The following is a 16493-nucleotide window of genomic DNA, read 5'->3' on the forward strand; positions in this document are numbered from 1 at the left end:
ATCTTGGTTTGAGATCTTCCCCACCCCCATGTGGCAACATAATCAGGTTTTGTCCTAGAAAGGGCGTGAACCTGATATACTTAATTTAAATGTAATATGGCTTTATGCCATAGCGTTTGGCTCCATGGAATGCTTCACCCTGACAGCATAACATCACACCGGTGCGATTCACTACTGGTTTTCGATAACTGAGCCAGTCGAGATGACCGTGCCAGGGTTCTGGAGGTGCCTGGAGGGCCAAGGCTGGGCATTGTCCTGATTGCCCTGAGGTAGTCACTGCTGGGGGGCTAGCCTGGGGATGTTCTGCTTGGATGTCATAGTGGGGAGAGGGGTACATGTCAATGATGGCGGGAGGGGGGTCACCGTGCAGCTTGAGGGGAGGTGGGGGGGGATATCCTTCACGGCCATTGTGTGGAAAGGAGTCTATTATTTTTGCGGATTGGGGCATCCTTTTCTCGATCTCTGTGGAGCTGGCCTTGATGGCTCCATCAGGCCCTACCACATCAGAGTGAGTTTTCTGACAGTGTCCGAAGATCTGGTCAGAAAACTTGGCTGTTCCTGGAGAGAAAAATGCCAGTTTTCAGTCAGATCCTGACACTTTGTGAAAATTCCATTCCTTGAATCTTTGATGTGCACCAAGGTTAGTGCTCAAAAATAGGACTATTCTATTTCAGATACCCTGTGTCCTGTTAAAAGCTTACTCTATTTTACTCCAACAACTTAGTTCAGTACCAAGCTCAGAGGAGCAGCCCGAGACAACTTTTACACTTTTTTTTATACTGCCCATCTGTGACTTCTATGACTGATACTGCCAAAAAGTACCAAATCTAGAGAAGTTTTGTGCTCATTAGGAACTGCCCAAAATCATCTAACATAGCACTAACAGCCAGTAGATTTAAATCCCATTAGTGTGGGTTTGACCTGTACCCAGGTATCAGAGATCAAAGGACATTACATAGGATATAGGGTCATTCAATCAAACCAGTGGATATTTATGCTCAAATCAAGCCTCTTCCTCCATCTTTTCTCATTTAAATTTTTCATTGTATGCCTCTAATCCCTTCTCTCTCAAATTCTTATCTAGCTTTGCTTAAATGCATCTATGCTATTTGCTTCAACCACTTCTCGTGGTAGCGAGTTCCACATTCTTACCACTTTTTAGGTGAAGGATTGCTTCTGAGTTATTTATTGGATTTCATAGTGATTATCCTCTGTTAATGACCTCTTTCCCATAAGAGGAAACATTCTCTCTGTATCCACTCTTGTCAAGACCTTTAATAATTTTAAAGGTCCATTAGGTCACCCGTCAGCCTTCTTTTTACAAAGGAAAAGCACCCTATCAATCTTTTCCTGACTCTAGTTGACAGTTCCCTATCATAAAATACTTGAAAAAGACATTTTATGTTTTAATGGTGTTAAAGTCATAAAATTCTGATGAATAAAACCAGTTAATTTATTGATAAGATAGAACTGAATGTGTATTTTCCCATTAGACCGGATTAAACTCCTGATGTTGCTCTTCAAAGAAAATGTTGAAAATAACACTGAGGTACCCACTGTGGGAAGCCACTATTTTATTTTACTTTTTTTTAATATAACATTTGTATACGGTATATTTTTATTAACATTTTCACATGGGATAAACCCTGCTGGGACATATCATGTCACAAAGTTATAAAATGCTGAGATTCCCAGCTCTCAGCTAACCTTGGTGAAGACCACATTAACTCGTGAACAATGCATGATCAGAGCTTGGAACCAATTAATGTCGGCCACCCTTTGCAGATGTGTTTAATTAACCAATGAATGTAATTGGGCGTTCTCTGGAGTAATGAATAATAATACTGTGCAAGAACAATAGAGAGACTAGCAGAGAGACTTGACACATCTGACAGAAGGAAGATTGGCAACATTTTGATTGTAGGACCCAGAGAGAGAGAGAAAAAGGGCGAATGAAACTGAAAAGCTGGTGTACATTTTGAATGAACTCTTATGATTTACTGACGAGGTGTCAGTGAATTCTTGAACCTAGCACCGCATGTAATATTGCATATGGGCAAGTCAAAAACAAATAAGCTTACCTTTAACATCGGGATAAAGATTTTCACATGAATTTACCAGTAAGTTATCAGGGATGTAGGACTTCAGTTACATGAAAAGATTAGAACGGGTTAGGTTTATTCTTCTTAGAACAGAAAAGTTTAAGGGAAGATTTAATAAATCTGTTAAAAATAATAACGGAGATTGAGAGAGGAAATAAGGGGAAACTATTTCTGTTGGCAGAAGGTTAGTAACCAGAGGACACAGATTTAAATTAATTAGCAAAAGAACCAAAGGTGATATGGAGGAATTATTTTTATTAAGAGTAGTGTTGATCTGAAATGCACTACCTGAAAGAGTGGAAAGAGATTCAATACCAACTTTAAAAAGGGAACTGGAGAAATAGCTGATTGAAGAGTATTGGTGGGATGGCCAAGACTCTGGCACACAATAACAGCATTCAAGATGCTACAAGGAACTGGTAGCCCGCTACATCCTTGGAGAAACTTTGATATACAAACTTCTATTTTTACTGTTGAGTTAAACTGAAGCTACTTTCATATAATAATTACTGCCTTTAAAGGATTGGTTCTATTGTGTGGTCAGAATAGCAGTTTTTCATTTAAATAGAAATTTTAAGGTCCAAAACCCACGTTACAACAGGGATCGCTGTGTATTTTCAGAAGATCTTTCCCGGCTAGTTGTGGATGCAACAAGATTTTAAAACTAGATTCATTGTTGTGTTGCAGTTTCACTTGGATGGATTCTTTTGGAATTTGAAGTCATAGTACAATGGTATTGGTTAGAGTTGTAACTTGATTTCAGTGAGTCAGAGAAAGAATATCATTTTGTTGTGAGCTGGAAGCGAAACTAGAGCAGTATCTGTTTCCTGGCACTGGAAGCCACGCATGGACATTTATCTGTTTTGGAACAAGATTAAGTGCATTCAATAGAACTTGGAACAAAATGCGGCCTTTCCAAATTGCTGCAGAAAAAAAACTGGTCAGGAAAAGGAATTTTGTACTTTCACACCACTCCAGACGCACAATGTGTGACATACTCATAATAAATACCCTCCGAGGATAGAACCCGTGGAACCGTATCCCAACGTGAGTTACTGGCTTCATTGGAGGACAGAAATTTGGGAAGGTGAAAAAACAGAATTAGTCTTAATCTCACTCACTGATCCATGTATTGGACTTACATTACATTTGAACCTTCCTGCTAGCCACAGACATTTCTCTGTTGTTAGTTTCTGTTTTCCCTAATCATCTCACTTATTTACATATGTTCTGTAATTTGCAAAAAAAAGCTTTCATTTTAAAAATAATCTGAATTTTAACTAATTTGTGGAAAGAAAGGGAATTTGTCATTTGGCACATTAAATTCAAATCACCAGCTAAATTTCTTGGAGGCACTGGAAAAAAGGAGCAGCTCAGTTGTATTATTGAGTTGCAATTAGTACAAGTCAGTATTCGTAGCCTAGTTGGGAGGTATGTCACCAACTTTTAAACAACACTTAATAATATACAGTATGGAAACACCCGTCATGCAATTTTAAACATGACCTACACCATATATACCTGAACAGAGGTAGCACAATAATTTTTTTTCAATTATCAAAGATAATTGAGAGAAAATTTGGAAGAGTAACTGTGTTTTGATGTTGCAATGACAACTGTTAACTTACATCTCCGAGTATATCCATCCAACCCCATCTGCCAGGAAGCCACCACATGTAGAAGCGAATGACCATCTTCATCCTGTTGGTTAATCATGCGCTGTAGATGTGGCTTTTGTTCTAATATCCACTTTAAAAGTTTTTTATCACCTAAAATGTGAAGAATAGATTCATGGCATATCAGAAGTAAAGAACCCAGGTGTCTGGTCATCAGTTTTGATTGAAACAGTTCTCAGATGCCTCATTATGAATGCTTGGCCAAGCTCCAAGACTCTCATATGCATAACCAGGAGTTCCGTTTTGACAACTGAGTGGACTGTTTGCTGGACTGACATCTTTACGTGGTTATAAGTTGTTTTTTTTCTGTGAGTTCTTTTGTCAATGTTTGAATGGACAGGATTAAGAAGTGTAAAGTGGTTAAAGCTTCTGTTATTGATAATATAATGGCCCTGTCTGATTGACACTTTTACACAGTCGCAAGAATAGCAGTTTTTTTGCAAGAAAACCTACCAGGTCCAACTCTATGCCAACCCTGCCACCTAGAGTGAAGACCGGATTTCACGATCTTCCAAATCAGGAAATTTCTGCTTCGGTAGTGAAAATTCAGCCCAGTGTATCAGCCAGGGTTATGTATGTATTTCACTACAAGAGAGCTCGAACCCACAAACTTCTGACTCAAAACAAAGGCCAACACGAGCAATGAATAACTGAAATGCAATAGGTTTTTTGAAAGCAAAGTTACTTACTGGTCCTTATAGATAGTTTGAGGATGGAATGAAGTGGGAATGGTCCAATACTTTCAAGGTTTACATCATGAGACACTAAGGTACGCAACAGCGATGTCATCCATTTTTTGCAATAGAGTGATCTATACTCAGGAGCAGCACACTTTGGGGGAAAATAAAAACAAAAAAGAAGCTTTGAAAAATAAATCTTAAAGCAATCTTTACACCTCGTGAAATACTTCCGATTACAATAGACTGAAAGAATTCAACAACAGGGTTTATTAGAATTATTTGTCAAGGACTTCTGAAATCCAAAATAAATTGACTGGGGTGAAGAGGGAGGAGGAGACAATTGCAGGAACAAAAGTCCAATTTCTCTTAGCACGGTTTGTCAGATGTACAGGGAAATGACAAAGCAAAATTGACTGAGACACAATAAACACCAGCTCATGAATTGTGAGACAAACATGAACAAAAGATCGCTAAGATCTGTGTTAAAGGCTTGCTATATAATATTTCATTAGATAGAACATAGAAAAAATACAGCACAAACAGGCCCTTCGGCCCACAAGTTGCGCCAGTCATGTCCCTACCCACCTAGGCTTATATATTGGCTTACCTATAATCCTCAATCCTATTAAGTCCCATGTACTCATCCAGAAGTCTCTTAAAAGACTCTATCGAGTTTGCCTCCACCACCACTGACGGCAGCCGATTCCACTCACCCACCACCCTCTGAGTGAAAAACTTACCCCTGACATCTCCTCTGTACCTACTCCCCAGCACCTTAAACCTGTGTCCTCTCATAGCAGCCATTTCAGCCCTGGGAAAAAGCCTCCGAGAATCCACTCGATCTATACCTCTCAACATCTTGTACAGCTCTATCAGGTCACCTCTCATCCTTCGTCTCTCCAAGGAGAAAAGACCGAGCTCCCTCAACATACCCTCACAAGGCATGCCAACCAATCCAGGCAACATCCTTGTAAATCTTCTCTGCACCCTTTCAATCATTTCCACATCCCTCCTGTAATGGGGCGACCAGAATGGAGCACAGTACTCCAAGTGGGGTCTGACGAGGGTCTTATATAGCTGCATCATTATCCCCGGACTCCTAAACTCAATCCCTCGATTGATAAAGGCCAGCACACCATACGTCTTCTTAACCACCTCCTCTACCTGCGAGGCCGATTTTAGAGTCCTATGGACCCGGACCCCAAGGTCCTTCTGATCCTCGACACTGCTAAGAGTCTTACCCTTTATATTGTACTCCTTCATCCCATTCGACCTGCCAAAATGGACCACTACACATTTATCCAGGTTGAAGTCCATCTGCAGGATGTAAAGTTCTGCCCTGGGGGGGGTGCTTTTCAAATGGGAACAAGATGTAGACACTCAGTGCCAGCTGACGAGCTAAAACTGAATATCACGCACAGGTAAATATAAATACAAAGGGTTTCCACCATTCTGGGCCAAATTGCCCAAAATTGTTCCCATTTGAAAAGCACCCCCCCCCCCCCCCCCCCCCCCCCCTCAGGGCAGAACTTTACATCCTGCAAAAGTCAAAGGAGTTTTGAACGTCTCGCTGTATTTTCTGGCCCCACCCCTGCTGTGATGGGGCCAGGAAATTCCGTCCTTAGATTCCACTTAATTGCATATTGACAAATGCAAAATTTATTATCAACCAGTGCAAACAAGCAGGAAACTCTAGGCCATCATATCTAAGTCTGCACACACTTCCCATCAACTCTTTTCATGATAAATTATGTCAACATCTGAAATAGAAACTGTGCATTGTAAAAGTTATTACGCCATAATTATATCCTCCTGCTAGCCGCAATGATGAGCTGCCTTAGTTGAGTCTCCCTATTCCTTCACTTGAATGCAAACAAAGCTTCTGTTCTGCTTCTAAGTAGCGACTGAATTACAACTATACGCTTTTTAGTTTCCTGTCACCTCGCACAACTTCAATGAAAGCTACGTTTGAACTCGATTCCCCATGTTCAACAAAAGATCAAACAGCATCTTTTTAGATTTTAAATGAGTGTACAATACACCTGCAATAAATGTTACTTATCATCGTCACATTTTTGTCAATTTTGTGTTACAAGTTATGACCACATTTAATGATGAAAACAGTCTATGGAAAATTGTCCCATGGAATTACATAATCGGACCCCTGTATTTACCCCACAAACCTTCAAAAACCTTTTGGTGTTTTTTGCCACCCCCGCCCCCCCAAACAGTAACTAAACTTTTTAAAATTTAAAACAAAGGTTGACACAATGAAAAATACAAAATATTACATCTCACAAATTGGTATATCAAACATTTGTTTGCACAAATGTCCTGGACGCAACATCTTTCTTTATGAAAACCTCTGAAATAAATGTGTGCCCTGTAACTGTGCAAATTGCTCAAAATGCCTTCTGAAGAATTTTCAGATAAACATTTGTCCTCTGCCAATTTTTCCTCAATGAAAAATATATATTCTATAATAATGATTAAATTATCCACCGAATGGTCTTATGTCTTTCAATGACCTAGAACAAAGAACAATACAGCACAGGAACAGGCCCTTTGGCCCTCCAAGCCCACGCCACTCCCTGGTCCAAACTAGACCATTCTTTTGAATCCCTCCATTCCCACTCCATTCATGTGGCTATCTAGATAAGTCTTAAACGCTCCCAGTGTGTTCACCTCCACCACCTTGCCCGGCAGCGCATTCCAGGCGCCCAACACTCTGTGTAAAATACGTCCTTCTGATATCCGTGTTAAACCTACCCCCCCCTCACCTTGAACCTATGACCCCTCGTGAATGTCACCACCGACCTGGGAAAAAGCTTCCCACTGTTCACCCTATCTATGCCTTTCATAATTTTATACACCTCTATTAAGTCTCCCCTCATCCTCCGTCTGTCCAGTGAGAACAACCCCAGTTTACTCAATCTCCTCATAACTAAGCCCTTCCATACCAGGCAACATCCTGGTAAACCTCCTCTGCACTCTCTCTAAAGCCTCCACGACCTTCTGGTAGTGTGGCGACCAGAATTGGGCGCAGTACTCCAAATGCGGCTGAACCAACGTTCTATACAACTGCAACATCAGACCCCAACTTTTATACTCTATGCCCCGTCCTATAAAGACAAGCATGCCGTATGCCTTATTCACTACCTTCTCCACCTGTGACGTCACCTTCAAGGATCTGTGGACTTGCACACCCAGGTCCCTCTGCGTATCTACACCCTTTATGGTTCTGACATTTATCGTATAGCTCCCCCCTACGTTAGTTCTACCAAAATGCATCACTTTGCATTGATCTGGATTGAACTCCATCTGCCATTTCGTTGCACAAATTTCTAGCCTATCTATATCCTTCTGTAGCCTCTGACAATGTTCCTCACTATCTGCAAGTCCAGCCATTTTCGTGTCGTCCGCAAACTTACTGATCACCCCAGTTACACCTTCTTCCAGAACATTTATATAAATCACAAAGAGCAGAGGTCCCAATACAGAACCCTGCGGAACACCACTAGTCACAGGCATCCAGCCGGAAAAAGACCCTTCCAGTACCAACCTCTGTCTTCTGTGACCAAGCCAGTTCTCTGCCCATCTAGCCACCTCCCCCTTTATCCCATGAGATGCAACCTTTTGCACCAACCTACCATGAGGGACTGTGTCAAACGCTTTACGAACGTCCATATAGACGACATCCACGGCCCTTCCATCGTCAACCATTCTAGTCACTTCTTCAAAAAACTCCACCAGGTTAGTGAGGCATGACCTTCCTCTCACAAAACCATGCTGACTATCGTTAATGAGTTTATTCCTTTCTAAATGCGCATACATCCTATCTCTAAGAATCCTCTCCAACAACTTCCCTACCACGGACGTCAAGCTCACCGGCCTATAATTAAAGATTCTATTTGAAGGTCTCTGTTCCTTTATTAAAAGCTTACTTGATTATTTTTTCCAAAGCTACAAGACTGCAAGCCACAGGTGGAGAAGGTGGTGAAGAAGGCATATGGCATGCTTGCCTTTATAGGACGGGGCATAGAGTATAAAAGTTGGGGTCTGATGTTGCAGATGTATAGAACGTTGGTTCGGCCGCATTTGCAATACTGCGTCCAGTTCTGGTCGCCACACTACCAGAAGGTCGTGGAGGCTTTGGAGAGAGTACAGAGGAGGTTTACCAGGATGTTGCCTGATACGGAAGGGCTTAGTTATGAGGAGAGATTGGGTAAACTGGGGTTGTTCTCCCTGGAAAGACGGAGGATGAGGGGAGACTTAATAGAGGTGTATAAAATTATGAAAGGCATAGATAGGGTGAACGGTGGGAAGCTTTTCCTCAGGTCGGTGGTGACGTTCACGAGGGGTCATAGGTTCAAGGTGAAGGGGGGGGAAGTTTAACACAGATATCAAAGGACATATTTTACACAGAGGGTGGTGGGGGCTTGGAATGCGCTGACAGGCAAGGTGGTGGAGGCGGACACACTGGGAACGTTTAAGACTTATCTAGTCAGCCATACGAACGGAGTGAGAATGGAGGGATACAAAAGAATGGTCTAGTTTGGACCAGGGAGCGGCACGGGCTTGGAGGGCCGAAGGGCCTGTTCCTGTGCTGTATTGTTCTTTGTTCTTATTGGTAAATGGAATTGATATTTGATAGTCGGCATAGACATGGTGGGCCAAAGGGCCTGTTTCCATGCTGTATAACTCTGACTGTTCACCTAAATTGAATCACGCAGTCTAAACATGTGCAGTGCACTTCATTTCTCAGGATGTCTCAGCACCAGTTAACTGGAGAGGTGGAATGCTTTTTCTTAACTCCAGCAGTTTCTTTCAGTTGAAGAAAATATAAAAGGACAAAAACAGGGAATTAATTACAGACCAGTCAGCATGAAGTCAGTAGTGGGGAAAATTCTTGAGTCCATTATCACAGATTTTATAGCAGAGCATTTGGACAGCATCAGCATAGATTTATGAAAGGAAAATCATGCTTGACAAATTTACTGGAATTCTTCGAGGATGTAACTAGCTGAGGGGAGCCAGTGGATGTAGTTTATTTGGACTTTCAGATGGCTTTCGACAAAAGTCCCATATAAGAGATTAGCATGTAAAATTAAAGCGCATGGAAATGGGGTTAGTGTATTGAGGTGAATAGAATACTGGTTGGCAGACAGGAAACAAGGAGTAGGATTAACCAAGCATTTTCCGAATGCAGGCAGTGACTCGTGAAGTACCACAGGGATCGGTGCTAGGATCCCAGTTACTCACAATGTATATTAATGATTTAGGTGAGGGAACTAAATGCAATATGCCAAATATTTGCAGATGACACAAAGCTGGGTGGGAGGGTGGGCTGTGAGGAGGATGCAGAGATGCTTCAGTGCGATTCGGACAAGCTGAATGAGTATTAAAATGCATGGCAAATACAGCATAATGTGGATAAATGTGACTTTACCCACTTCGGTAGCAAAAACAGGAAGGCTCGTTATTATCTGAATGGCAATAAATTGAGAGAGGGGAATGTGCAACAAGACCTGGGTGTCCTTGAACACCAGTCACTAAGCATGCAGCAGGTGCTTAAAAAGGCAATTCAAATACAGTAGCAGGGATGTCCTGCTATTGTTATACAAGACTTTGGTGAGACCACACTTGGAACACTGTGCGCAGTTTTGGTCTCCTTATGAAAGATAGAAAGATGTTCTTGCTATAGAGGGAGTGCAGTGAAGGTTTACCAGGCTGATTCCTGGGATGGTGGGACTACCTTATGAGGAAAAAAGGAAAGATTGAGTCAGTTAGGATTACATTCGCAGGGATTCATAAGAATGAGACGGGGTCTCATAGAAACCTACACAATTACTAACAGGACCAGATAGGGTAGATGCAGGAAGGATGTTCCCGAAGGCGGGGGGAGTCCAGAACCAGGTGTCATAGTTTAAGGTAACCCTTTAGGACTGAGATGAGGAGAAATTTCTCCATCCAGAGAGTGGTACACCAGTGGAATCTGCGATAACAGTTGAGGCCAAAACATTGTATGTTTTTAAGGAAGAGTTAGATATAGCTCTTGGGGCGAAGGGGAATCAAAGGATGTTGGGGGGAGAGGGTGCAGGATCAGGCTATTGCGCTGGATGATCAGCCATGATCATAATGAATGAAATCGGTTAATAAATAATAATAAGGCTTGAAGGGCCAAGTGGTCCAATCCTCCTCCTATTTTCTATGTTTCTATGAAAGATAGCCCCAGCAATTACAGACCAGTCAGCTTAACATCTTAACAAGCTTCTATTTGGGATAGAATTAGTAAAAAAAAATCATAGAATCCCGACAGTACAGTGGGCCTTTCGACCCATTGAGTCTGCACCGACTCTCCAATAGAATATCTTTATCCATTCTCTTAACCCCACAGATTTACCCCACTAATCCCCCTAACCTACCCATCTTGGGACACTAAGATGCCATTTACCGTGGCTAATCCACCTAACCTGCATATCTTTAGACTGTGTGAGGAAGCCAGAGTACCCAGAGAAAACCCACGCAGACTTGGGGAGAAAGTGCAAACTCCACACAGACATCTAAGGCTGGAATCAAACCTGGGTCCCTGGTGTTGTAAGACAGCAGTGCTAACCACTGTGCCACCTTTAGTCACATGTTACATGAAAAAATGTGGATTGATTAGGAAGAGCCAGCATAGAGTTTTAACGAGGAAATCGTTTTTAACTAACTTGGAGTTTTTTGAGGAGGTAACAGAAAGAGTCAATGAGAATAATGCTGTTGATGTGGTGAGCATGGACTTTCAGAAGGCATTTGATACGGTACCACACAACAGACTTGAGAAAATGCTCATGGGATAAAAGGAACAGTAGCAACATGGATACAAAATTGGCTGAACAACAGGAAGCAGAGAAGAAGGTTGGTAGTGGTGTTTCCGAGGGTTCGCTATTGGGGCCCTTGCTTTTCCTTATATTAATGATCCAGATTTTGATGTGCAGGATACAATTTTAAAGTTTACGGATGACACAAAGCTTGGAAGTATTGTAAGCTGTGAAAAGGACAGTGTACAACTTCAAAATGACAAAGGCAAGTTGGTCGAATGGGCAGATAGGTGGCAGATGAAGTCCAATGCGGAGAAGTGTGAAGTGATGCATTTTGGTAGGAAGAACAAGGAGAGATAATATAACATAAGTGGTAAAATTCTTAAGGGGGTGCAGGAGCAGAGGGACATTGTGTATATGTACATAGATTATTGAAGGTGGCAGGACAGGTAGAGAGAGCAGGTAGTAAAGCATATAGTATTCTGGGCAAATTAAGCCTGGGGAATGGATAATGGAAATTAGGGCTTTGGTGGATGAATTAAATCGGTATTTTGCATCTGTGTCACTATAGAGGGCATAAGTAGGAAGCTTATGCTTCAGTTGTATAGGGCATTGGTGAGATCTGGAGTACTGTGTACAGTACTGGTTTCCTTATTTAAGGAAAGATGTAAATGCATTAAAAGCAGTCAGAGAAGGTTTATTGGACTAATACTAGAAATGGTCAGGTTGTCTTATGAGAAAAGGTTGGAGGGGTCAGGCTTGTATTCATTAGTGTTTAGAAGAGTAAGAGGTGGCTTGATTGAAACGTTTTAAGATCTTGATAGTTGTGACAGAGTGGATGTGGAGATGATGTTTTCTCTTGTTGGAGAATCTAGAACTAGAGGTCATTGTTTAAAAATAAAGGGTTGCTCATTTAAGACAGAGATGAGTATTTTTTACTGTCAAAGTGTTGAGTCCCTGGAACTCTCCTCAAAAGGCAGCAGTGGAGCCAGAGTATTTCACTATTTTTAAGGCAGAGCTAGATAGATTATTGATTGACAAGAGGGTGAACGGTTCTCAGGGGGAGGCAGGAACGTGGGGTTCGGGTTCAAATCAGCCATGATCTTATTGAATGGCGGAGCAAGCTCAAGGGGCCGAGAGGCCGACTTCTGTTCCTAATTTGTATGTTTGTAGGGACATAGAGTACAAGCGCATGGGGACTATGCCGAACATATACGCAAATCTTTGTCTTGTCACTGGACACAGGTGAGGTCCCAGAGGATTGGAGGATAGCTAATGTGGTCCCGTTATTTAAGAAGGGTAGGAAGGATAACCCGGGAAATTATAGGCCGGTGAGCTTGACGTCCGGGGTAGGGAGGTTGTTGGAGAGGATTCTTAAGAGATAGGATGTATGCACATTTGGAAAGGAATAAACTCATTCACGATAGTCAGCATGGTTTTGTGAGAGGGAGGTCATGCCTCACTAACCTGGTGGAGTTTTTTGAAGAAGTGACTAGAATGGTTGACGAGAGAAGGGCCGTGGATGTCGTCTATATGGACTTTAGTAAAGCGTTTGACAAAGTCCCTCATGGTAGGTTGGTGCAAAAGGTTGGATCTCATGGGATAAAGGGGGAGGTGGCTAGATGGGCAGAGAACTGGCTTGGTCACAGAAGACAGAAGGTGGTAGTGGAAGGGTCTTTTTCCGGCTGGATCCCTGTGACTGGTGGTGTTCCGCAGGGCTCTGTATTGGGACCTCTGTTGTTTGTGATTTATATAAATGATCTGGAAGAAGGTGTAACTGGGGTGATCAGTAAGTTTGCGGACGACACGAAAATGGCTGGACTTGCAGATAGTGAGGAACATTGTCAGAGGCTACAGAAGGATATAGATAGGCTGGAAATTTGGGCAAAGAAATGGCAGATGGAGTTCAGTCCAGATAAATGCGAAGTGATGCATTTTGGTAGAACTAACGTAGGGGGGAGCTATACGATAAATGGCAGAACCATAAAGGGTGTCGATACGCAAAGGGACCTGGCTGTGCAAGTCCACAGATCCTTGAAGGTGACGTCACAGGTAGAGAAGGTAGTGAATAAGGCATATGGCATGCTTGTCTTTATAGGACGGGGCATAGAGTATAAAAGTTGGGGTCTGATGTTGCAGTTGTATAGAACGTTGGTTCAGCCGCATTTGGAATACTGTGCCCAATTCTGGTCGCCACACTACCAGAAGGACGTGGAGGCTTTAGAGAGAGTGCAGAGGAGGTTTACCAGGATGTTGCCTGATACGGAAGGGCTTAGTTATGAGAGATTGGGTAAACTGGGGTTGTTCTCCCTGGAAAGACGGAGGATGAGGGGAGACTTAATAGAGGTGTATAAAATTATGAAAGGCATAGATAGGGTGAACGGTGGGAAGCTTTTTCCCAGGTCGGTGGTGACGTTCACGAGGGGTCATAGGTTCAAGGTGAGGGGGGGGGGGCGGTTTAACACAGATATCAGAAGGACGTATTTTACACAGAGGGTATTGGGGGCCTGGAATGCGCTGCCGGGCAAGGTGGTGGAGGCGGACACACTGGGAGCGTTTAAGACTTATCTAGATAGCCACATGAACGGAGTGGGAATGGAGGGATACAAAAGAATGGTCTGGTTTGGACCAGGGAGCGGCGCGGGCTTGGAGGACCGAAGGGCCTGTTCCTGTACTGTATTCTTTGTATATACAAGACGCTAATTACACTTCAGCTGGTATGTTGTGTATAGTTCTGGGCACCACACTACAGGAAGGATGTAAACGCATTGAAGAGAGTTTACAAGAATGTTTCCAGGAATGAGAACCTTCAGTGATGAGGGTAGATATAGAGGTTGGGACTGCTCCCCTTGGGGAGAAGAAGGCTGAAAGGAGATTTGATAGAGATGTTCAAAACCATGAGGACTGGACAGAGTACATATAGAGAAACTGTTCCCGCTCATAAAAGGATCGAGAACGAGAGGGCACAGATTTAAAGTGATTTTCAAAAGATGCGAATGTGATCCGAGAAAAAAACCTTTTCACATAACGAGTGATTCTGGTCTGGAATGCACTGCCTGGATGTGTGGTGGAGGCAGTTTCCATCAAGGCATGCAAGAGGGCATTGGATGATTAGTTGAGTAGAAACAGCGTGCAGGGGTACTGGGAAAAGACAAGGGAATAGCACTAAGTCATGATGCTTGTTTGGAGAGCTGGTGCAGACACTATAGGCTAAATGGTCTCTTTCTGCGTTGTTAAATATCTGCGAAATTCGGTGAAAAGTGTGGGAAAGTGACTGCAAGCATGAGGGGGGGGTGACACAATACATATTACACATTGTTGATTTTGAGGAGTTCAATAAACTAAGTTCATTTTCTGAGTTTTTTTCAAACTGCAGTTCACTGTGATCTTTTATTTCCCAGTCATCAATAAAAGTTTTTGGCAGACTAACTCATACACCCAACCTCTCATTATAATTTTCCCAAATACTCAATCAGTTTAACTCTTGACTTTTCTATCCTATTTTCTTTTATTCTTTTGTGGGATTGGAAGGCCGCTGGCAAGGCAAGCATTTGTTGCCGATCCCTAATTGCCCTTAGACTGGAGTGACTTGCACGGCCATTTCATGGGCAGTTAAGAATCAACTACATTGCTGTGGAGTCACATGTAGTCAGACCAGGTAAGGATGGCAGATTTCCTCCTCTAAAGGACATTAGTGAACCAGATGGGTTTTTACAATAATCAAGGATAGTTTTGTGGTCACCATTAGTTTTCAATTCCAGATGTTTTATTAATTGAATTTAAAATCCGCCAGCTGCCTTGTCCCGAGAGTATCAGTCTGGGCCTCTGGATTACTGGTCCAGTGACTTTACCACTATGCCACCATCTCTCCCACTTACTCCCACACAGTTCCAAAATCCATAGAAGAAATAACCTTTCCCACACACTACCTATCTCACCAAATAAAATAAGGCCCTGACTGCACTCACAGGTTAACATTAGAAATAATCCCAGGGCACTATTTCAAAGAGAAGTGTAATTATCCTGGCTAATATTGATCCCTTATTCAACATCACAAAAACAGATTACCTGCTCACTGTGACATTACAATTTGTGGGCGTTTGCAAATTGGCTGCTGGGTTTCCTAGAGTATTGTAATGGTGACAATACTTCAAAAAATACTTAATTGGTTGCAAAGTGCTTTGGGAAGTCCTGTGATCATGAAAGGTACTATTTAAATGCAGATTTTTCTTTCTAATGTGACATCAGATCCATTTAGTTAAGAAAAAACAAATCCTCTTAGTTCTGCAGGTAAAATGGTCAACAAACACAATACATTCCTAGCGATAAATCCCACATTGAAATGCCTACCACAAATAGTCCCTTAAGTGAGATTTGTGCAGCACTGTAGTCGTTTCCAGGGATGGCTTTCCATTCACACAGGACACAGTAAAGAGCCTGTAGAGGAAAGGATATTAATAAATCAGTACACTTATCAATTCTCTATTAGCTTTAGAAATTAACTGCTGCATTGCTTAGCATTACCACGGGGATAAGCTTTTCATAAGCCTTTTATAGGAAAAGTGAATTTTTTTTGCCTTTGTCCATTGTGGGGAGAGGGGAGTGGTTTATCTCCAATAAAGATACACCTATTCCGCCTTGGATAAGAATTGCATCACGTTAATCACTAGAGATTGAACTCAACTAACTGGGATCAAACCTGGAATCTTTCTGGGGCCGGATTTCACCAAAAGGGTCGTTTCTATACTGGATGGTTCAGCAACAGCATTTCTATGCCCAGAAAGCAAGATGAAAATCTATCTTTATGTTCTAATAATTCTGTAAAATATTTCTTCCAATTTCCCTCTGAGTCGCGTACTAACTGACTCAAGAACAGCTTCTTCCCTCTGCCACCAGACTTTTGAATGGACCTATCATATATTAAGCTGATCTTTCTCTTCACCATATCTGTAACTGCACTCTATCGTTTCCTTCTCCCCATGTACACTATGAACAGTGTGCTTTGAATAGTGCACAAGAAACAATATTCACTTTTTTCCCAATACATTGACAATAATAAATCAAATATTACCAACTCATCAAAAAATGGGAACAAAATTTGTGTGATTTGAAGTCCTCTATATATTGTAGCTTTTATCCCCTCAGGAATAGAATTAATTTTTTAAAGGTGCAGACACTCCCCGTTATTTTTAATCTACTGAAGAATGATAGGCAGGAGAGAAGATGGGAGCA

The 16493-nt window shown here is 42.1% G+C and overlaps 1 protein-coding gene across 7 annotated transcripts in view; it reads right to left on the minus strand.

The window, feature by feature from the left end:
- The window catches only part of LOC144495883 (TPR and ankyrin repeat-containing protein 1-like), a 112892-nt gene that overhangs the window by 47672 nt on the left and 48727 nt on the right, over nt 1-16493 (minus strand). For 6 of the 7 annotated variants that reach the window (XM_078216610.1, XM_078216608.1, XM_078216605.1 and 3 more), the window contains 3 exons: nt 15612-15698; nt 4468-4609; nt 3731-3871 (listed from right to left, as the gene is read on the minus strand). In XM_078216610.1, coding sequence (XP_078072736.1) covers nt 3731-3871; nt 4468-4609; nt 15612-15698 — 370 coding nt within the window. Of the gene's footprint in view, nt 1-3730; nt 3872-4467; nt 4610-6253; nt 6340-15611; nt 15699-16493 lie in introns of those variants that run through there. The other variant, XM_078216612.1, reaches the window with a different exon arrangement.

This window comes from Mustelus asterias, chromosome 7 (assembly GCF_964213995.1).
Source record: "Mustelus asterias chromosome 7, sMusAst1.hap1.1, whole genome shotgun sequence".
NCBI lineage: Eukaryota > Metazoa > Chordata > Chondrichthyes > Carcharhiniformes > Triakidae > Mustelus > Mustelus asterias.